Source organism: Chlorocebus sabaeus, chromosome 2 (genome assembly GCF_047675955.1).
Source record: "Chlorocebus sabaeus isolate Y175 chromosome 2, mChlSab1.0.hap1, whole genome shotgun sequence".
Classification (NCBI taxonomy): domain Eukaryota; kingdom Metazoa; phylum Chordata; class Mammalia; order Primates; family Cercopithecidae; genus Chlorocebus; species Chlorocebus sabaeus.
In genome coordinates, this window is record NC_132905.1 from 62274922 (window position 1) to 62298268 (window position 23347).

General features: G+C 39.0%; 1 protein-coding gene across 3 annotated transcripts in view; it reads right to left on the bottom strand.

The window, feature by feature from the left end:
- The window catches only part of SIRPD (signal regulatory protein delta), a 38312-nt gene that overhangs the window by 12475 nt on the left and 2490 nt on the right, over positions 1-23347 (bottom strand). For 2 of the 3 annotated variants that reach the window (XM_037995042.2, XM_073008831.1), the window contains exon 2: positions 18296-18643. In XM_037995042.2, the coding sequence (XP_037850970.2) occupies positions 18296-18643 (348 nt within the window). Of the gene's footprint in view, positions 1-16719; positions 18644-20542; positions 21556-23347 lie in introns of those variants that run through there. The other variant, XM_007962506.3, reaches the window with a different exon arrangement.

A 23347-nucleotide genomic window follows, 5' to 3' on the forward strand; every position in this document is an offset into this window, starting at 1 on the left:
TTCTAGATCCTTGAGGAATCGCCATACTGTTTTCCATAATGGTTGAACTAGTTTACAATCCCACCAACAGTGTAAAAGTGTTCCTATTTCTCCACATCCTCTCCAGCATCTGTTGTTTCCTGACTTTTTAATGATCGCCATTCTAACTGGTGTGAGATGGTATCTCATTGTGGTTTTGATTTGCATTTCTCTGATGGCCAGTGATGATGAGCATTTTTTCATGTGTCTGTTGGCTGTATGAATGTCTTCTTTTGAGAAATGTCTGTTCATATCCTTTGCCCACTTTTGGATGGGGTTGTTTGTTTTTTTCTTGTAAATTTGTTTGAGTTCTTTGTAGGTTCTGGATATCAGCCCTTTGTCAGATGAGTAGATTGCAAAAATTTTCTCCCATTCTGTAGGTTGCCTGCTCACTCTGATGGTGGTTTCTTTTGCTGTGCAGAAGCTCTTTAGTTTGATGAGATCCCATTTGTCAATTTTGGCTTTTGCTGCCGTTGCTTTTGGTGTTTTAGACATGAAGTCTTTGCCCATGCCTATGTCCTGAATGGTACTACCTAGGTTTTCCTCTAGGATTTTTATGGTATTAGGTCTAACATTTAAGTCACTAATCCATCTTGAATTAATTTTCGTATAAGGAGTAAGGAAAGGATCCAGTTTCAGCTTTCTACTTATGGCTAGCCAGTTTTCCCAGCACCATTTATTAAATAGGGAATCCTTTCCCCATTTCTTGTTTCTCTCAGGTTTGTCAAAGATCAGATGGCTGTAGATGTGTGGTATTATTTCTGAGGACTCTGTTCTGTTCCATTGGTCTATATCTCTGTTTTGGTACCAGTACCATGCTGTTTTGGTTACTGTAGCCTTGTAGTATAGTTTGAAGTCAGGTAGCGTGATGCCTCCAGCTTTGTTCTTTTGACTTAGGATTGTCTTGGAGATGCGGGCTCTTTTTTGGTTCCATATGAACTTTAAAGCAGTTTTTTCCAATTCTGTGAAGAAGCTTGATGGGGATGGCATTGAATCTATAAATTACCTTGGGCAGTATGGCCATTTTCACGATATTGATTCTTCCTATCCATGAGCATGGTATGTTCTTCCATTTGTTTGTGTCCTCTTTGATTTCACTGAGCAGTGGTTTGTAGTTCTCCTTGAAGAGGTCCTTTACATCCCTTGTAAGTTGGATTCCTAGGTATTTTATTCTCTTTGAAGCAATTGTGAATGGAAGTTCATTCCTGATTTGGCTCTCTGTTTGACTGTCACTGGTGTATAAGAATGCTTGCGATTTTTGCACATTAATTTTGTATCCTGAGACTTTGCTGAAGTTGCTGATCAGCTTAAGGAGATTTTGGGCTGAGACAATGGGGTTTTCTAAATATACAGTCATGTCGTCTGCAAACAGGGACAATTTGACTTCTTCTTTTCCTAACTGAATCCCCTTGATTTCTTTCTCTTGCCTGATTGCCCTAGCCAGAACTTCCAACACTATGTTGAATAGGAGTGGTGAGAGAGGGCATCCCTGTCTTGTGCCAGTTTTCAAAGGGAATTTTTCCAGTTTTTGCCCATTCAGTATGATATTGGCTGTGGGTTTGTCATAAATAGCTCTTATGATTTTGAGGTACGTTCCATCAATACCGAATTTATTGAGCGTTTTTAGCATGAAGCGCTGTTGAATTTTGTCAAAAGCCTTTTCTGCATCTATTGAGATAATGATGTGGTTCTTGTCTTTGGTTCTGTTTATATGCTGGATTATGTTTATTGATTTGCGAATGTTGAACCAGCCTTGCATCCCAGGGATGAAGCCCACTTGATCATGGTGGATAAGCTTTTTGATGTGCTGCTGAATCCGGTTTGCCAGTATTTTATTGAGGATTTTTGCATCGATGTTCATCAGGGATATTGGTCTAAAATTCTCTTTTTTTGTTGTGTCTCTGCCAGGCTTTGGTATCAGGATGATGTTGGCCTCATAAAATGAGTTAGGGAGGATTCCCTCTTTTTCTATTGATTGGAATAGTTTCAGAAGGAATGGTACCAGCTCCTCCTTGTACCTCTGGTAGAATTCAGCTGTGAATCCATCTGGTCCTGGACTTTTTTTGGTTGGTAGACTATTAATTATTGCCTCAATTTCAGAGCCTACTATTGGTCTATTCAGGGATTCAACTTCTTCCTGGTTTAGTCTTGGAAGAGTGTAAGTGTCCAGGAAATTATCCATTTCTTCTAGATTTTCCAGTTTATTTGCGTAGAGGTGTTTATAGTATTCTCTGATGGTAGTTTGTATTTCTGTGGGGTCGGTGGTGATATCCCCTTTATCATTTTTAATTGCATCGATTTGATTCTTCTCTCTTTTCTTCTTTATTAGTCTTGCTAGTGGTCTGTCAATTTTGTTGATCTTTTCAGAAAACCAACTCCTGGATTCATTGATTTTTTGGAGGGTTTTTTGTGTCTCTATCTCCTTCAGTTCTGCTCTGATCTTAGTTATTTCTTGCCTTCTGCTAGCTTTCGAATGTGTTTGCTCTTGCTTCTCTAGTTCTTTTAATTGCGATGTTAGAGTGTCAATTTTAGATCTTTCCTGCTTTCTCTTGTGGGCATTTAGTGCTATAAATTTCCCTCTACACACTGCTTTAAATGTGTCCCAGAGATTCTGGTATGTTGTATCTTTGTTCTCATTGGTTTCAAAGAACATCTTTATTTCTGCCTTCATTTCGTTATGTACCCAGTAGTCATTCAGGAGCAGGTTGTTCAGTTTCCATGTAGTTGAGCGGTTTTGATTGAGTTTCTTAGTCCTGAGTTCTAATTTGATTGCACTGTGGTCTGAGAGACAGTTTGTTATAATTTCTGTTCTTGTACATTTGCTGAGGAGTGCTTTACTTCCAATTACGTGGTCAATTTTGGAGTAAGTACGATGTGGTGCTGAGAAGAATGTATATTCTGTTGATTTGGGGTGGAGAGTTCTATAGATGTCTATTAGGTCTGCTTGCTGCAGAGATGAGTTCAATTCCTGGATATCCTTGTTAACTTTCTGTCTCGTTGATCTGTCTAATGTTGACAGTGGAGTGTTGAAGTCTCCCATTATTATTGTATGGGAGTCTAAGTCTCTTTGTAAGTCTCTAAGGACTTGCTTTATGAATCTGGGTGCTCCTGTATTGGGTGCATATATATTTAGGATAGTTAGCTCTTCCTGTTGAATTGATCCCTTTACCATTATGTAATGGCCTTCTTTGTCTCTTTTGATCTTTGATGGTTTAAAGTCTGTTTTATCAGAGACTAGTATTGCAACCCCCGCTTTTTTGTGTTCTCCATTTGCTTGGTAAATCTTCCTCCATCCCTTTATTTTGAACCTATGTATGTCTCTGCGTGTGAGATGGGTCTCCTGAATACAGCAGACTGATGGGTCTTGACTCTTTATCCAGTTTGCCAGTCTGTGTCTTTTAATTGGAGCATTTAGTCCATTTACATTTAAGGTTAAGATTGTTATGTGTGAACTTGGTCCTGCCATTATGATATTAACTGGTTATTTTGCTCGTTAGTTGATGCAGTTTCTTCCTAGCCTTGATGGTCTTTACATTTTGGCATGTTTTTGCAATGGCTGGTACCGGTTGTTCCTTTCCATGTTTAGTGCTTCCTTCAGGGTCTCTTGTAAGGCAGGCCTAGTGGTGACAAAATCTCTAAGCATTTGCTTATCTGTAAAGGATTTTATTTCTCCTTCACTTATGAAACTTAGTTTGGCTGGATATAAAATTCTGGGTTTAAAATTCTTTGCTTTAAGAATGTTGAATATTGGCCCCCACTCTCTTCTGGCTTGAAGAGTTTCTGCCGAGAGATCTGCTGTTAGTCTGATGGGCTTCCCTTTGTGGGTAACCCGACCTTTCTCTCTGGCTGCCCTTAAGATTTTTTCCTTCATTTCAACTTTGGTGAATCTGGCAATTATGTGTCTTGGAGTTGCTCTTCTCGAGGAGTATCTTTGTGGCGTTCTCTGTATTTCCTGGATTTGAATGTTGGCCTGCCCTACTAGGTTGGGGAAGTTCTCCTGGATGATATCCTGAAGAGTGTTTTCCAACTTGGTTCCATTTTCCCCATCACTTTCAGGCACCCCAATCAGACGTAGATTTGGTCTTTTTACATAATCCCATACTTCTTGCAGGCTTTGTTCATTTCTTTTTCTTCTTTTTTCTTTTGGTTTCTCTTCTCGCTTCATTTCATTCATTTGATCCTCCATCGCTGACATTCTTTCTTCCAGTTGATCGAGACGGTTACTGAAGCTTGTGCATTTGTCACGTATTTCTCGTGCCATGGTTTTTGTCTCTTTCATTTCGTTTGTGAGCTTCTCTGCATTAATTACTCTAGCCATCAATTCTTCCACTTTTTTTTCAAGATTTTTAGTTTCTTTGCGCTGGGTACGTAATTCCTCCTTTAGCTCTGAGAAGTTTGATGGACTGAAGCCTTCTTCTCTCATCTCGTCGAAGTCATTCTCCATCCAGCTTTGATCCGTTGCTGGCGATGAGCTGCGCTCCTTTGCCGGGGGAGATGCGCTCTTATTTTTTGAATTTCCAGCTTTTCTGCCCTGCTTTTTCCCCATCTTTGTGGTTTTATCTGCCTCTGGTCTTTGATGATGGTGATGTACTGATGGGGTTTTGGTGTAGGTGTCCTTCCTGTTTGATAGTTTTCCTTCTAACAGTCAGGATCCTCAGCTGTAGGTTGTAGCTGTAGGAGATTGCTTGAGGTCCACTCCAGACCCTGTTTGCCTGGGTATCAGCAGCAGAGGCTGCAGAAGATAGAATATTTCTGAACAGCGAGTGTACCTGTCTGATTCTTGCTTTGGAATCTTCCTCTCAGGGGTGTACTCCACCCTGTGAGGTGTGGGGTGTCAGACTGCCCCTAGTGGGGGATGTCTCCCAGTTAGGCTACTCAGGGGTCAGGGACCCACTTGAGCAGGGAGTCTGTCCCTTCTCAGATCTCAACCTCCGTGTTGGGAGATCCACTGCTCTCTTCAAAGCTGTCAGACAGAGTCGTTTGCGTCTGCAGAGCTGCTGCGTTTGTTATTATTTACTGTGCCCTGTCCCCAGAGGTGGAGTCTACAGAGACAGGCAGGTTTCCTTGAGCTGCTGTGAGCTCCACCCAGTTCGAGCTTCCCAGCAGCTTTGTTTACCTACTTAAGCCTCAGCAATGGCGGGCACCCCTCCCCCAGCCTCGCTGCTGCCTTGCCGGTAGATCACAGACTGCTGTGCTAGCAATGAGGGAGGCTCCGTGGGTGTGGGACACTCCCAGCCAGGTGTGGGATATGATCTCCTGGTGTGCCTGTCTGCTTAAAGCGCAGTATTGGGGTGGGAGTTACCCGATTTTCCAGGTGTTGTGTGTCTCAGTTCCCCTGGCTAGGAAAAGGGATTCCCTTCCCCCTTGCGCTTTCCAGGTGAGGCAATGCCTCGCCCTGTTTCAGCTCTCGCTGGTTGGGCTGCAGCAGCTGACCAGCACCGATTGTCTGGCACTCCCCAGTGAGATGAACCCAGTACCTCAGTTGAAAATGCAGAAATCGCCGGTCTTCTGTGTCGCTCGCGCTGGGAGTTGGAGACTGGAGCTGTTCCTATTCGGCCATCTTGCTCTGCCCCCCAAGGAAAGATTTCTTAAACAAGCACTGAAAGCTATAACCATAAAGGAAAAGGTTGAAATTTTGACCACACTAAAATTAAACCTTTGTCACTGTTTTATTAAATTGTTGTAATGGATGCTTTTATTACTGGGTTTCAATCATTTTTATTTTTCTGACATAGGAGTTTAAGGCTATAAATTCCAAGTACAGCAGTAACTATATGCCTCAAGTTTCGTGTGCAGTATTTTAATTATTATTTAGTCCAAAATATTTTCTAGTATCCGTGGCAATTTCTTTTTTGATAAATCAGTTATTTAGATCATTCCCCAAATTCTTAACATATGAGGATTTTCTAATTATCTTTTTGTAAATATTTATAGTTTAATTCCACAATGATCAGAACACATACTTATTTAATTTTGATATTTCAAAATTTGTTGAGACTTGCTTCTTGACCAAGCCCATGATTAATTTTAGTTAATATTTCACGTGAGCTTGAAAAAGATACGTGTTTTTCAGTTGTTGGGTGCAGTGCTCAATTACATCAAATTTGTTAATCACATTGATCAAATCTTTTGTATCCTTACTGACATTTTGTCTGCATGTCCTCTTAGTTACTGAGAGCGGCTGTGGTAGTCAACCTTTAAGATGATCTCCAGCTCCTGGCATTCACACCACTATGTAATCCCCTCCCCTGGATCTAGTGACTCACTTCTAATGAAAAAGTAAAACTAACAGGATGCCACTTCTGAAATTAGCTTATAAAGAAATTGTGGCTTGTATTTTCTTCTTCCCCTCTCTCCTGCTTCTTGAGGAGAAGCAGCTGCCATGTTGTGAGCTGTCCTATGGAGAAGCCCATGTAGCAGATATCTGATGTCTTCAACCAGTTGCCCGCAAGGATCTGAGGCCTGCCAATAGACATGGCAGTAAGCTTGAAGTGGATTCTTCTCCAGTTGAGCCTTTGGATTATTGCACTATTGGTAGACACCTTGATTGCAGCCTTACAAGAGACCTTAAACCAAGGTCTCTCAACCTAAACCATGTCTAGAATCCTGACTCACAGACAACTTGAGACGATAAGTGTTTGTTGTTTGAAATCACTAAGTTTAGGTAATTTGTTAGATGACTAATACAGATTGGTTAGTAATCTGGTACCATAATTGTGAGAAGGCAATGTGAAAATGGAACACAGAGAGATTTAAAGACACTGGCGTTGAAGATTTAAGCTATGCTGCTGACAGGCCAGTGATGCTGGCAGCAACCAGAAGCCAAAAGAGAAAGGGAATATGCTCTCTCTTAGAATCTCCAGAAGGAGCAGTTCTGCTGATGCCTTGATTTCAGTCCAGAGATATTGATTTCAGACTTCTGGCCTCTAGAACTGTGAGAGACTAAATCTGGTTTTTAAACAACTTTATTGCGATGTAATTCACATACCATACAATTTACACATTTAAAATGTACAATTCAATATTTGCAGATATTTGTTTGTAGATATGTGCAACCATAACCCAGTCATTTTGAACATTTTTATCATCTCAAAAAAAACTCCATGCCTTTCATGTAATAACCTCCATTTTCCCCATCTTTCCACCATCCCCCAAATCATAAGAAATGTTCTGTCTTTAATCTACTTTCTGTCTCTATAGATTTGCCTATTCTGAGTATGTCATATAAATGGAATTATTTTTAAAAAGTGATTTTTTAAAAAAATTATACTTTAAGTTCTGGGATGTATGTGCAGAACCTGCAGGTTTGTTACATAGTTATACGTGTGCCATGGTGGTTTGCTGCACCCATCAACCCGTCATCTACATTGGGTATTTCTCCTAATGCTGTCTCTCCTCTTGTCCCCCACAGGCCCTGGTGTGTGATGTTCTCCTCCCTATGCCCATATGTTCCCATTGTTCAACTCTTACTTATAAGTGAGAATATGTGGTGTTTGTTTTTTTTTGTTCCTGTGTTAGCTTGCTGAGAATGATGGTTTTAGCTTCATCCATGTCCCTGGAAAGGACACAAACTCATTCTTTTCTATGGCTGCATAGTATTCCACGGTATATATATGCCACATTTTCTTTATCTAGTCTATCATTAATGGGCATTTGGGTTGGTTCCAAGTCTTTGCTATTGTGAATACTGCTGCAATAAATGTACATATACATGTGTCTTTACAGCAGAATGATTTATAATCCTTTGGGTATATACCCAGTAATGGGACTGTTGGGTCAAATAGTATTGTAGTTCTAGATCCTTGAGGAATCACTGCACTGTCTTCCACAATGGTTGAACTAATTTACACTCCCACAAGCAGTGCAAAAGCGTTCCTATTTCTCCACATCCTCTCCAGTCTCTGTTGTTTCCTGACTTTTTAATGATCACCATTCTAACTGGCCTGAGATGGTATCTCATTGTGGCTTTGATTTGCATTTCTCTAATGACCCACGATGATGAGCTGTTTTTCATTTGTTTGTTGGTTGTACAAATGTCTTCTTTTGAAAAGTGTCTGTTCATATCCTTTGCCCACTTTTTGATGGGATTGCTTGTTTTTTTCTTGTACATTTGTTTATGTCCTTGTAGATTCTGGATGTTAGCCCTTTGCCAGATGGATAGATTGCAAAATTTTTCTCCCGTTCTGTAGTTTGCCTCTTCACTCTGATAATAGTTTCTTTTGCTATGCAGACACTCTTTAGTTTAATTAGATCCCATTTGTCAACTTTGGCATTTGTTGCAATTGCTTTTGGTGTTTTAGTCATAAAGTCTTTGCCCATGCCTTTGTCCTGAATGGCCTAGGTTTTCTTCTAGGGTTGTTACGGTTTTAGGTCTTACATTTACATCTTTAATTCATATTGAGTTAATTTTTGTATAAGGGGTAAGGAAGGGGTCCAGTTTTTGTTTTCTGCATATGGCTAGCCAGTTTTCCCAACACCATTTGTTAAATAGGGAATCCTTTCCCCATTGCTTATTTTTGTCAGATTTGTCAAAGATCAGATGGTTGTAGATGTGTGGTGTTATTTCTGAGGGCTCAGTTCTTTTCCATTGGTCTACATATCTGTTTTGGTATCAGTACCATGCTGTTTTGGTTACTGTAGCATTGTAGTACAGTTTGAAGTCAGGTAGCATGATGCCTCTAGCTTTGTTCTTTTTGCTTAGGATTGTCTTGGCTATACGAACTGTTTTTTGGTTCCATATGAAATTTAAAGTCATTTTTTTTAATTCTGTGAAAAAAGTTAATGGTAGCTCAATGGGAATAGTATTGATTCTATAAATTACTTTGGGCAGTATGGTCATTTTCATGATATTGATTATTCCTAACCATGAGAGTGGAATGTTCTTTGTTTGTGTCCTCTCTCCTATTTCCTTGAGCAGTGGTTCATAGTTCTCCTCGAAGAGGTCTTTCACATCCCTTGTAAGTTGTATTCCTAGGTATTTTATTCTCTTAGTAGCAATTGTGAATGGGAGTTCACTCATGATTTGACTGATTGTTGAATACTGGCATATAGGAATGCTTGTGATTTCTGCACATTGATTTTGTATCCTGAGATTTTGTTGAAGTTGCTTATCAGCTTAAGGAGTTTTGGGGCTGAGATGATGGGGTTTTCTAAACATACAATCATGTCATCTGTAAACAGAAACTTCCTATCTGAGTACGCTTTATTTCTTTCTCTTGCCTGATTGCCCCAGCCTGTACTTCCAATACAATGTTGAATAGAAGTGGTGAGAGAGGGCATCCCTGTCTTGCTCTGGTTTTCAAAGGGAATGCTTCCAGCTTTTGTCCATTCAGTATGATACTGACTGTGTCATAAACAGCTCTTATTATTTTGAGATACATTTCATTAATACCTAGTTTATTGAGTGTTCTTAGCATGAAGCAGTGTTGAATTTTATCAAAGGCCTTTTCTGCGTCTATTGAGATAATCATTTGGTTTTTGTCATTGGTTCTGTTTATATGATGGATTACGTTTATTGATTTCCCTACGTTGAACCAGCCTTGCATCCCAGGGATGAAGCTGACTTGATCATGGTGGATAAGCTTTTTAATGTGCTGCTGCATTCGGTTAGCCAGTATTTTATTGAGGATTTTTGCATCAATGTTCACCAGGGATACTGAACTGAAATTTTCTTTTTTTGTTGTGTCTCTGCCAGGTTTTGGTATCAGGATGATGCTGGCCTCATAAAATGAGTTAAGGAGGAGTCCCTCTTCTTCTATTGCTTGGAATAGTTTTAGAAGGAATGGTATCAGCTCCTCTTGTACCTCTGGTAGAATTCGGCTGTGAATCCATCTGGTCATTGGCTTTTTCTGGTTGGTAGGCTATTACTGCCTCAATTTCAGAACTTGTCATTGGTCTTTTCAGAGATACAACTTCTTCCTGGTTTAGCCTTGGGATGGTGTATGTGTCCAGGAATTTGTCCATTTCTTCTAGATTTTCTAGTTTATTTGCATGGAGGTGTTTATAGCATTCTCTGATGGTAGTTTGTATTTCTGTGGGATCAGGGTGATATCCCCTTCTTCATTTTTTATTGTGTCTATCTGATTCTTCTTTCTTTTCTTCTTTGTTAATCTAGTCTATTTGTTTTGTTAGTGTTTTCAAAAAACCAGCTCCTTGATTCATTGAGTTTTTGAAGGGTGTTTCATATCTCTATTTCCTTCAGTTCTGCTCTGATCTTAGTTATTTCTTGTCCTCGGCTATCTTTTGAATTTGTTTACTCTTGCTTCTCTAGTTCTTCTGTGATTTTAGGGTGTCGATTTTAGATCTTTCCCATTGTCTCCTGTGGGCATTAGTGCTATAAATTTCCCTCTAAACACTACTTTAAATGTGTCCCAGAGATTCTGGTACATTGTGTCTTTGTTCTCATTGGTTTCAAAAACTTATTTATTTCTGCCTTAATTTCATTATTTACCCAGTAGTCATTCAGAAGCAGGTTGTTCAGTTTCCATGTAGTTGTGCAGTTTTGAGTGAGTTTCTTAATACTGAGTTCTAATTTGATTGCACTGTGATCTGAGAGACTGTTATGATTTCCATTCTTCTGCATTTGCTTAGCAGTGTTTTACTTCCAATTATGTGGTCAATTTTAGAATAAGTGAGATATGGTGCTGAGAAGAATGTATATTCTGTTGATTTGGGGTGGAGAGTTCTGTAGATGTCTGTTAGGTCTGCTTGGTCCAGAGCTGAGTTCAAGTCCTGAATATCCTTGTTAATTTTCTGTCTCATTGATCTATCAAATATTGACAGTGGGGTATTAAAGTCTCCCACTATTAGTGTGTGGGAGTCTAAGTGTCTTTGTAGGTCTCTAATAACTTGCTTTATGAATCTGGGTGCTCCTGTGTTGAGGGTGTATATATTTAGGATAGTTAGCTCTTTTTGTTGCATTGATGCCTTTACCATTATGTAATGCCCTTCTTTGTCTTTTTTGATCTTTGTTGGTTTAAAGTCTGTTTTATCGGAGACTAGGATTGCAACCACTGCTTTTTTTTTCTTTCCATTTGCTTGGTAGATCTTTCTCCATTCCTTTATTTTGAGCCTATGTGTGTCTGTGCCTGTGTGATGGGTCTCCTGAATACAACACACCGATGGGTCTTGACTCCTTATCCAATTTGTCAGTCTGTGTCTTTTAATTGGGTCATTTAGCCCATTTACATTTAAGGTTAATATTGTTATGTGTGAATTTGATCCTGTCATTATGATGTTAGCTGGTTATGTTGTCCATTAGTAGATGCAGTTTCTTCATCGTGTTGATGGATTTTACATTTTGGCATGTTTTTACAGTGTCTGGTACTAGTTTTTCCTTTCTATATTTAGTGCTTCCTTTAGGAGCTCTTGTAAGGCAGGCCTGGTGGTGACAAAATCACTCAGCATTGGCTTGTCTGTAAAGGATTTTATTTATCCTTCACTTATGAAGCTTTTTTTTTGACTGGATATGAAATTCTGGGTTGAAAATTCTTTTCTTTAAGAATGTTGAATGTTGGTCCTCACTCTCTTCTGGCTTGTAGGGTTTCTGAAGAGAGATCTGCTGTTAGTCTAATGGGTTTCTCTTTTTGGGTAACCCAATCTTTCTGTCTGGCTGCCCTTAACATTTTTTCCTTCATTTCAACCTTGGTGAATCTGTTGATTATATGTCTTGGGGTTGTTCTTCTCGAGGAGTATCTTTGTGGCATTCTCTGTATTTCCTGAATTTGAATGTTGGCCTGTCTTGCTAGGTTGGGGAAGTTCTCCTGGATAATATCCTGAAGTGTATTTTCCAGCTTGGTTCCATTCTCCCCATCACTTTAGGTACACCAATCAAACGTAGGTTTGGTCTTTTCCACATAGCCCCATATTTCTTGGAAGCTTTGTTCATTCCTTTTTGCTCTTTTTTCTTTAATTTTGTCTTCACACTTTATTTCACTAAGTTTGTCTTCAATGTCTGATATCCTTTCTTCTGGTTGATAGATTTGGCTCTTGATACTTCTGTATGCTTCATGAAGTTCTTGTGTTGTGTTTTTCAGCTCTGTCAGGTCATTTGTGTTCTTCTCTAAACTGGTTATTCTAGTTAGCAGTTCCTGTAACCTTTTATCAAGGTTCTTAGCTTTCTTGCATTGGGTTAGAGCATGCTCCTTTAGCTTCAAGTAGTTTGTTATTACCCACCTTCTGAAGCCTACTTCTGTCAATTTGTCAAACTCATTCTCCATCCAGTTTTGTTCCCTTGCTGGTGAGGAGATGTCATCCTTTGGAGGAGAAGAGGCATTCTGGTTTTTGGAATTTTCAGCCTTTTTGCACTGGTTTTCCCTCATTTTCATGGATTTATCTACCTTGATCTTTGATGTTGGTGACCTTCTGATGGGATTTTTTGCATGCTCATCCTGTTTGTTGATGTTGATGCTATTGCTTTCTGTTTGTTAGTTTTCCTTTTGACAGTCAGGCCACTCTTCTGCAGGTCTGCTGGAGTTTGCTGGAGGTCCACTCCAGATCCTGTTTTCCTGGGTATCACCAGTGGAGGCTGCAGCACAGCAAAGATTGCTGCCTGCTCCTTCCTCTGGAAGCTTCATCCCAGAGGAGCACCTGCCAGATGTCAGCCAGAAATCTCCTGTATGAGGTGTCTGTCGACCCCTGCTGGGAAGTGTCTCCCCATAAGGAGGCATGGGGGTCAGTGACCCACTTGAGGAGGCAGTCTGTCCCTGAGCAGAGCTCAAGTGCTGTGCTGGGAGATCCACTGCTCTCTTCAGAGCTGGCAGGCAGGAATGTTTAAGTCTGCTGAAGCTGCACCCACAGCTGCCCCTTCCCCCAGGTGCTCTGTCCCAGGGAGATGGGAGTTTTATCTATAAACCCCTGACTGGGGCTGCTGTCTTTCTTTCAGAGATGCCCTGCACAGAGAGGAAGAATCTAGAGAGAACAAGTGATCTTTTGTTATTTTATTCTTTAACTTAGCATATGTTTTCAAGGTTTATCCATGTTGTTGCATGTATTATTAGTAGGTCATTCCTCTTCATAGTTTAATAATAAACCACTGTATGTATAGATCATATCTTGCTTTTCCATTCATCAATTGATAGATGTTTGGATTGTTTCCACCTTTCAGATTGTGTGAGTGCTGTTATAAACATTTGTGCACAAGTTTTTATGTGAGCATATGTTTTCATTTCTCTTGAGTAAATACCTAGGAGTGGAATTGCTGGGTCATATAGTAATTTATGTTTGACTGTTTTAGGAACTGCCTATCTATTTTCCAAAGTGGCTTCATCATTTTGCATTCCCACTTGCAGTGTATGAGGTTTACAATTCCTCTACATTCCCATAAACATTTGTTATAATTTGATTTTTGATTTTAGCTATCCTTATTAGTGCAAAGTTGTGTCTCATTATGGTTTTGATTTGCATTTCCCTGAGGACTAATTATGCTGAATTTCTTTTGATGTGCTTATTGGCAATTTGAATATCTGCTTTGGAGACATTCTTTATGTATTCTAAATTCAAGGCCCTTATCAGATATGTAATTTGCAAATATTTTTCCCATTCTTTGGGTTATCTTTTTACTTTCTTGGTAGTATCCTTTGAAGCATAAAAGGTTTTAATTTTTAAGAAGTCCAATATATCTATTTTTTCTTTTGTTTCTCATGCTTTTGATATTATGGCTAAGAAGCCAATGCAAAATCTGATGTCATTAAGATTTATCCCTATGTTTTATTATAAGAGCTTTACAGGTATTTTTAGGCTTTCAAACCATTTTGAGTTAATTTTTGTATATTGTGTGAAGTAGGGGTTCAACTTCATTGTTTTCTGGGGGTGGCTATCCAGTTGTTTCAGCATTATTTGTTGAAAAGATGCTTCTTTCCTCATAATCACACTTGTTGAAAATCAGTTGACCACGACCACAGATACATGAGCTTGTTTCTGGACTCTCTCTTTTCCACTGGTCTATAGGTCTATCCTGTTCCAGTACCATATTACCTTGATTGCTGTGGATTTGTAGTAAGCTTTTATTTTTATTTTATTTATTTATTTTTAGAGATGAGATTTCACTATGTTCACCAGGATAACCTCAAACTCCTGTCCTCAAGCAATCCTCCCATCTCAGCCTCCCAAAGTGGTTGGATTATGGGTGTGAGCCATTGCGCCCAGCCAGTAGTAAGGTTTGAAAGAAAAACCTGTGTTATCTTACTTTATTTTTCAGGATTGTTTTGGCTCTTCTGGGTCCTTCATATTTCCACATGAATGTTAAGATCAGCTTGTCAATATCTACAAAAAAGTAGGTTGGGATTCTGATAAGGATTGTGTTGGATCTGTAGACCAATTTGGGGGAATAATGCCATCTTAACAATTTTAAATCTTCCAGTCCATGAAAATGGGAAAATTCTCAATTTATTTACATCTTCTTTCATTTCTTTCAACTTTTTTTGACAGTTTTCAGAGTATAAATTTGCACTTCTTTTGTTAAATTTATTTTTATTTTTAGTGTTCATTACAAGTGTGTGGAAATGTAATAGATTTTTGTATATTGAACTGTATTCTAAAGCTTGCTGAACTTGCTCAGTAGTTTGAATAGTTTTTTAGTGGGTTCCTTAGGATTTTCTATATACAAGAACATGTCATTTGTGAATAGAGATAGTTTAACTTCATCCTTTCCAATTTGGATTGTTTTTATTACTTAATTGTCCTGACTAAAAATTTTGGTACAATGTTGAGTAGAAATGGTTACAGGAGACATCCTTATCTTATTCTTCATCTAATAGGGACAGCTTCTAACCATCCTCATTAATTATGACATTGGCTGTGGGTTTTTGCTAAATATAATGTTAGCTGTGGGTTTTGCATCCATGTGCTTTATCAGGTTGATAAAGTTCCCTACTATTCCTAGTTTTTTTAGTACTTTTTTAAATAGAAGAATTTTAGATTTTACCAAATTCTTTTTATCATCTTGAGAGGATTATGTGGTTTCTTTATTTTATTTTATTGATATTGTGTTGTATTAAATTAATTGACATTCAGATGTTAAACCAACCTTGTATTTGTGGGATAAATCCCACGTGGTCAACATGAATAATGCTTTTTTTATGTTGTTGGTTTCAGTTTACTAGTATTTTCTTAAGGGATTTTTGTGTCCATACACATAAGATATATTTGGTCTGTGTTTTTTTCCTGTGATATCTTTGTCTGGTTTCGATATCAGGGTAATTTTTTGTTACCAATTTAATCTATTTAGTTGTTATAGGTATCTTGAAATGCTCTATTATTTTTGGGCCAGTTTTGGTAATTTTTGTATCTTCTAGGAATTTGTCTTTTTCATCATATAAACCTAGTTTATAGGCACACATTTTTTCATAGTATTCTTTAATATTTCTTTTTATTTCTGTAGGGTTACTTATAATATTCCTTCTTTCATTTCTGATTCTAGTAATTTGAGTTTCCTTTTTCAATATTCAGTTCAGCTAAATAAACAAACTTGGGAAATTTTCAACTATTCTTTCTTTGAATATTTTTTCTGCTGTTTTCTCTTTCTCCTCTCCTTCTGCTATCCCTATTACATGTATGTGGTGTGCTTAATGATGGCCTATGTTTCTCTGAGGCTCTGTTCATTTTTTAAATGTTATTTTCATTTAATTTTTCTCTGTTCTTCAGATTCCATAATTTACATTAATCTATTTCAAATTTGCTAAATCTCCTTCTTAAAATCTACTGTTAATTCCCTCTAGGGCAATTTTTCTTTCAATTGTTATACTTTTGAATAAGAAAATTTCCATTTGGTTCTTTTTAATAATTTCTATCTCTTTATTGATATCTCTTATTTGATGCAACATTATCATCTTACTTTCCTGTACTTATTTAATCATGGTTTGTTTAATCACGTTTCTTTGAACATATTTGTAATGGTTACATCAAAGGCTTTGCCTGTTAAGTTTGACATCTGGTGGTCATAACAAGCAGTTTCTGATACCTTTTTTTTTGGTTTGTTTTTGGTCTATGTGTCATATTTTTCTGTTCTATTGCATGTCTCACTTTTTTTGAAACTGGACATTTTACATAATATATTGTAGAAACTCTGGATATTGATCCCCCTCACAACCACCAAGGCTTGTTATTGTCATCTGCTTGTTCAGTTGTTGAGTGACTGGACGGATTATTTTGGTGCAGTTGATTCCTCTTCTTTGCCATGGGGTGTAGACTTTGACAGGGAAAAAGGAGGTTTTGGTTCAAATATCAGATTTTTACTTTTCTTCTCCAGTTTTAGTAGTTTAAAAATTATTTCTTCATTTATGATATGCCCTTAATACTATTTCCAGAGACTCTAAATATTTTTTAAAAATGATTTTCACCAGTTTCCATGGAGTGGGCCCTTGGAACTTCTTGTGCTGTTATGCCACCCATAATGGTCTATTTCAGTTGTTTTAAGCTGTCAAATTTGTATCCATTAGTTACACCAACTACAATAAACTAATACATAGCTAAGTATTTTAAAAATATATATATACATTTTTATTTATTAAGAAATGGCATAAGTTTGGTACACTTCTGACTCAGAATATTTGAATGTTAATAAGGATATTGAACTCATTCACAGTATTCTCCCTCTAAACAGCTGTCATGCACTCCTACACCTCCACTCTAACTAGAGACTTCTTATTAAGAAGAAGGCAAAACCATAAACCCAAAGGGTTCTGAGAAGAGTCTACCGGGGTTCCAGGACCCATATCCTGGAAGACAAGCCCATTAACCTTTTAGAGGCTCAATTTCCTCATCTGATAAGGTAGGGCGTGGACCATGTGGTAGATGAACATATTTTATTTTCAACCTGCTTAGCATTTGTTCCATTGGGTTGACTGCTTATCTCTCATGGCATCTCATCTCCCTAGCAACAATGAATAAAATGTTGACAACAAGGCATACAAAAGGCTAATATGGATAGTTCCCTAGAACTCATTTGTGAAGGTTGGTAGGAAGAAGTTCTCTTTCCACATTGGTTGTAAGATGGGGGAATGAATATCAACACTTTCTGCATTTATTTTCACTATCGTATACTGAAGGTTGTTATGCAGCAGGAAAGAACAAAGCCATGAAGAGATCAGACAATGTCAGAGAGCCGCAATCTTGGTAACACTAAGCCCTAAATCCAATGCTTTAGTCCCTGGTTCCAAAAGTTCTGCCTTGAATACTGTGAGTAACCCAGAATTCTCTACAGGTACAGAATCAATCAACTCATATTTTTGGTTGAAATTAATGCATTTGACCTTCTCTCTTGTAAGTAAATGTTCTTCACTAATATAGAGCATACTGGACTGGGTCCAGACAACCCCACCTCTTTATTCCCTACTACGTACACTCCTGAAATCTCCCTGAGTTAGGTTCCTCATCTGTACAGTGAGTACAAGCATCCAGCAATTCAAATGTTGCTATGTAGAGAATATAGATGAAATGTTTGGAATATAGTAGATGCCCAATAAATGTTAGCATTATTGTATGATCAATTTAATAATTTCTCAGACTGGATATTGCCCAAAGTTCACAGGGCACCACAAGTAGCAAAACACTAAGAAAAAGGCTTTGGATGCAGAAAACATAGATTTGTACTTGCAGTTCAACACACTACAACACATTGTGGGATGTGGGACCTTTATTATTCTTGTAGCCCTTAGGACATTGTTGATTTAAGCAAATTGGCTTAGCAAAGAGATGTTTTCTTTCACATTATTAGAAGTCCAGAGGTGAGATTGGAACAAGGAGCAGTATGGTTGTGCATATTGTCAAATCTACACTGGTTACATATCTGCATTCATCTAGACTTTTTCTCAACCTTATTCCCCTCATAGTCATAAGATGCCTGCTTAAAGAACCTGGAGCAACACAATTTCTTGTTTCCAGCCAAGAAGGGGAAGAATTACTTTAGATTACCAGATTTCTCTGCAAGCCTGTATTTTTCTCAGATAGACCCAAACTGGCCAAGTTCATCCCATATTTGAGTAAACCTCTAGCAGGGAACATGGCATTATACTAGTTGGCTTAGGTTAGTCATAGGGGGTGGGTTGAATATTGAGAAATCAACCAAAATAGCTCTCATCACTCATCACTCAACCTTTTGAGTCTTTTTTTCTTCCTGTAAAATACCTAACTCACAGTTTGCTGAGAGAATTAAAAAGATCAAATGTATGTTGTACCTTCAATAATATTTGGCACATAACAATTGTTGAATGAATAGACAACGTAACTGCTGAGATGATATTATACTCCAGGGAGTATGAGATATAGGAGACATACTCACCAGTAACAAACACCTGAGTGCCCTGACCTGATTGGTACTCCTCGGTAGCTTTCCCTTTTATGAACTTCACGCAATAATAGGTGCCAGCATCAGCAAGAGAGATTTCATGGATGCGGATGGAAAAGTCTGTGTTGCCAGGCTTGTTGGTGTCTCCAATCTCTTTTACTCTGGGAAAGTGACCTTGTTTGAAATTGTAGATTAATTTCCGGTTTGGCCCTGTTCCCTTGAACCACAAGACAGGTCCATTTGGTAAGGTATCTGGTACGCTGCAACTCAAGATGATTGAATCCCCAGTTGATACAGTCTGTGACATCTCTGTTTGCTGCACATGGAACATATGTGTGGCTCCTGGAAAGAAACTGAAAATCATTTCTCATTTCCCCTTCTCTGGCTTAAGCATGGGTACAGGTCATGGTTGGGCCTCATTCATTAATTCTTTTAACGACATGCATAAATGCCCGTGCACTGAGTAAAGAGAGGCCTTTGCACGTGGAGGCAGCTTCTCTCCAGAGTGCTGAAGGAGGGGAGTTAGTCCAGAGGACCAGATGTATTCCTCCTCGGTTCCATTCCTCAGCCCTCAACCACGGTAACAGGAGGACAGGGAGGGAGAAGGAGGAATTATCAATGGGTAATGTTCATGGAGAAAGACTAGCTCCCCTATCCATCTAATTGCCTAGAGTCACTCGGTACATTTGGAACTGGGTTCAAGTCCTGTCCCTCAACCCCACATCTCCACTGAGTTTGGGATTGGCCTTCCTCTCTCCTCTGAAGGGTGATTATTCTCTGAATTTGTAGAGAAGTTCATGCTGAGAGATGTGGAGAAGTTAAAACAATTAAAGAATGAGGTGGTCATGGCAACAGCATGTAGTTCCACTGCTTATCTCTTCAAGAGAAAGAAGGGAGAGGGTTTCCTCTCCTCAACAAAAAGAGATTAGAACCTCAAGGGCCCTCTACAGTTTTGGAGGTTCTAACCGGCCACCCTTTACCCTCCTACACAGTCATCATCACTACCCTACAATGTGTCAGGTCCTGGTGATAATCTCTCCTATTAAGCTTGGTTGTCAAAACCACAGACTGCCTAAGGAGCAGGTTAGAGAGAAAGGGAACTCCTGGTTGGTAAGGCCAGGAGGTAGTGTGGGAAAGCAGTCTGCATTGACATTATGTAACTTAAGGGAAACCTGTGAATTTTCCATTGCCATTTGGGCATTATGGAATGTGTCTGGATTCAAGGGAAACATTACTGGGAAGGTCAGTTCTCCTGGAAGAATAGAGGGACACCTAATATCACTGTATTTCATGACGTTAATTCAGGGGTGGTGAGGAGAAGGAATTACTGGTTATCCTGGGAATAAAAATACTTGGAATGAAAGAACAGTGGGGCTGGGCGTGGAAGTCTCAGGACAGACCTGGGAAAACTCAAGTGTCAGGGAATGACTCAACCCCTCTGGGAAGGCTTTTGGCAAAAAAGACTTTGGAGAGATCGATACACAAGACCCCTCCTTCTGGTCTGAGAATTCCCCAACAGTGCCAGGCCATGGTAGGAGATCACATCCACTCATTGACTCGTATGGGGAATGGGAATGTGATCTCAGACTGGACTGTAGTGACCACTCAGGTACTTGCTATCAGGCCCCAATCACATTCCAGTTGGTAATGGGAAGGTGAGTGGGGTCATGGAGGCATATAGGGAGTCTACCTGCCTGAAGAGCCCTTTGTTTTGGCCCAGGAGATACTGGGCATTTTGGGGAAAACTTCACCTATGTTGATATTCCATCAGAAGCTAAGATGTGGCTGCTAGCATCTGTGACTGGAAGTTTGGGGTCATGAAATAAGTCATAATATACGCAATGCATATACCTGGGCCCAGGTTTCTTCCTAGAACCTTAGAAGTCAGTCAGCCCTCTAGGGCCCAGTTTTCTTACCATTTAGGCCATGCAGTGCATACATGTAGTTGCACTTTGCATACCCAGTATCTTTTTATTTTTAAGTGTCTCCTATGTCATGGGTTCTGGTGGGGTTGGCATCAGAGAAGGATGTGGCTTGTCAACATAGCTTGATTCAATATTTGGCACAGGTTGTCCAGAATGGCTTACTAGAAAGGCCATTGGTAGAAACCTAGTCTACAGGGTAGTTTGTGGATAAAGGAGCACAGCATTCAGTATGTAGTGATGATTTGGTACACGGTGAAGGATTTTAAAGATTCATCTTCATAAACCCAGGGAATAAAGTTCATCAGGCTGTGCTCACCATTCACATACACGATGGTGCCTGGACCAGAGAAAAACTCCATGTCAGGGTGTCCTACCCTTAACTTCACACAGTAGTAGGTGCCAGCATCCTCTGGCATCACGTCACGGATGCGAATGGAATAGTCAGTTTGATCGACCATTGTGTTTTCCACCGGAGTTACTCTGGGGAAGTGGCTTCCATTGAAACTATAGATTAATTGTTGTCCTGGCCCAGTGCTCTTGAACCACAAGACAGGCCCTTCTGGGGACAGAGCAGACATATTGCAGGCCAGGGTTAGGACATCTCCAGGATTGACTGACACTAAAGTCTGAGGCTGGTTCACCTGGAACTCTTCATCTGAAGTTCCTAGAAAGAAACGTGGAATCATCTCTCATGTTCTTTGTCTTGGCTCAAGCTGCTCTGAGGGTCTGGTTATAGGTCAAGGTGGGATCTCAATATGGTAGTTTTATTTCAGCATCATGTGATGGCACCAGTCATATAAAAATTACAATGCTGGGTGCCATGTGAGGTGAAGGGGAGGGTATCAGTGTACAAATAGGAGAATGGCGCTTTCCTTCTGCATTGGGGCATGAGGATGGCCTGCAATATATTAGGCACTAAATAAACATATTTTAAATAAATGTATGAATATATTTTTATTAAATGAGAATATGCAAAATGTAATTTGGGTCAGATTCTTCTAATTGTCTCAGAATCAGGGATACGGCCCCAGCTAAGGACAGTACGTTGATAATCAACATACTGCATATGGAGTGCATATGGAGTGACCTGCATATGGAGGCAGCTCCCTCCAATACCAGGTCTTCTACTGTGTGAAAGGCCACTCATTCACCTCTCCCAGAGTAAACACTGAGGCATGCATTCTCAGCGAAGTTACTATTTTCCATAAAAGGTGACAATTGGTTTTTGGAGTATGGGAATATCTTAGATGTTACAATGGTTGGTTTGTCAATGCTCAATCCTACCCAATAAAATCTTATTCCTTACTAGTTAATTGCTCTTGTCACGTGTTCTTGGGTATCACACAAGCCACACTGACATTGAGTTCATGGCAGATACACAAAATGTCTCCAAGAGAAGTTCTACAAAATTGCAGTGTTATTCATGATAGCCAAAATACAGAAACAACTGAAGTGCCTATCAATGTATAAATGAATAAAAATGTGATTACACACACACACACACACACACAGTGGAACACTATTTATCCTTTAAAAATCAGAAAATTCTGTCACTTATGACACCATGGATATTATGGTGTGAAATAAGCCAGGTACAGAAAGACAAATACTGCATGATCTTGCTTATATGTGGAATCTCGCTTATATGTGGAATCCAAAAAAGTCAAACTCAAAGAAGTAAAGAATAGAATGTGGTTACCAGGGTCTGGGGTGGTGGGGAGTTGGACAAGGAAATGGGAGATGCTGGTCAAAGCCTATAAAGTAGTTAGACACGAGGAATAGGTTCTGATGATCTATTGCACAGCATGGTGATTATAGTTAATGCATACTTCAAAATAGCTAAAAAAGTAGATTTTAAAAGTTCTTACCACAAAAAAGTGATAAGTATGTGAGGTGATGGATATGTTAATTAGCCTGATTTGATCATTTCACTATATATACATGTATAAGAACATCACATTATACGACATAAATATATACAATTGTTATTTGTCAATTAAAACCAAAATAATATTTAAAAAACCACCAAGTTGTACACCTTTAAAAACAAATAAGTTCTACAAAACAATAGAGGACTTTATTTTTGTATGGTTTTGCAATCTTACTAAGTGTATTCCTTTTCTATTGCTGAATAACAAATTACCACAAACTTAGTGGTTGAAAACAACACATATTAATTACTTCACAGTTTCTGTCAATTTGTAATTCAGATATGGCTTAGCTGGGTTCTCTGCTTCGAGGTCTCACCAAGCTCCACTCAAGGTGTCAGGTGGGCTGTATTCTTATCTGGGAGTTTGACTGGGGAAGTGTTCATTCTAAGTTCACTCAGGTTGTTGGTAGAATTCAGGTATTTGTGGTTGTAGGACTGAGGCCTTCAACTTCTAGGGGCTTCCCTCAGTTCCTTGCCACGTGGGCCTTCTCACAGGCAGTTTTCAACACGGTTCCTTGCTTCTTTAAGGCCAGAAGTTGCAAGAAAAACTCTAGTGTGATAGATCTTATACAACCTAACATACTCGAGGGGGTGACAGTGCATCACTTTGGTCATATTCTATCAGATAGAAGCATGTTACACACAACACACAGATAGAAGCATGTTACCTGAACAAAGAGATTTGCAACAGACATGGCCACTGGGAGATTTTGTCAGAATTGGGGGCCATCCCAGTGTAGTCTTACATAAAAGTGGGATAGTTGGGAGTCACCCTACAGTCTGTGTACCACACCCAATAAGTACAGTTAAAAATTCAAGTGAGTTTTACTAGCTTTAAGTGTCTTAAGTTAGCTTTTACCTAAATATTTTTAGTCATCCTTAACTCTGCATTGAATTAAAAGAGCAAGCTTTATACTTACCCTTCCTATGTATAAAGCACAGACAGATATAAATGCAGTACATAAACCAACAAAGAATATATCTAAGTTATTAAAATTTCATGTTGAGGCTATTATGAGTTGAATTGTATGCCTCTGAAATATACGTTGAGGTCTTAACCCCTGGTAGCTCAGAATGTGACCTTACTTGGAAATAGAGTTATTACAGAGAAAATCAAGTTAAAATGAGGTCATTGAGGTGGGTGCTAATCCAATATGGTGCTTGTTTTTATATGAAGTGGAAATTTGAACA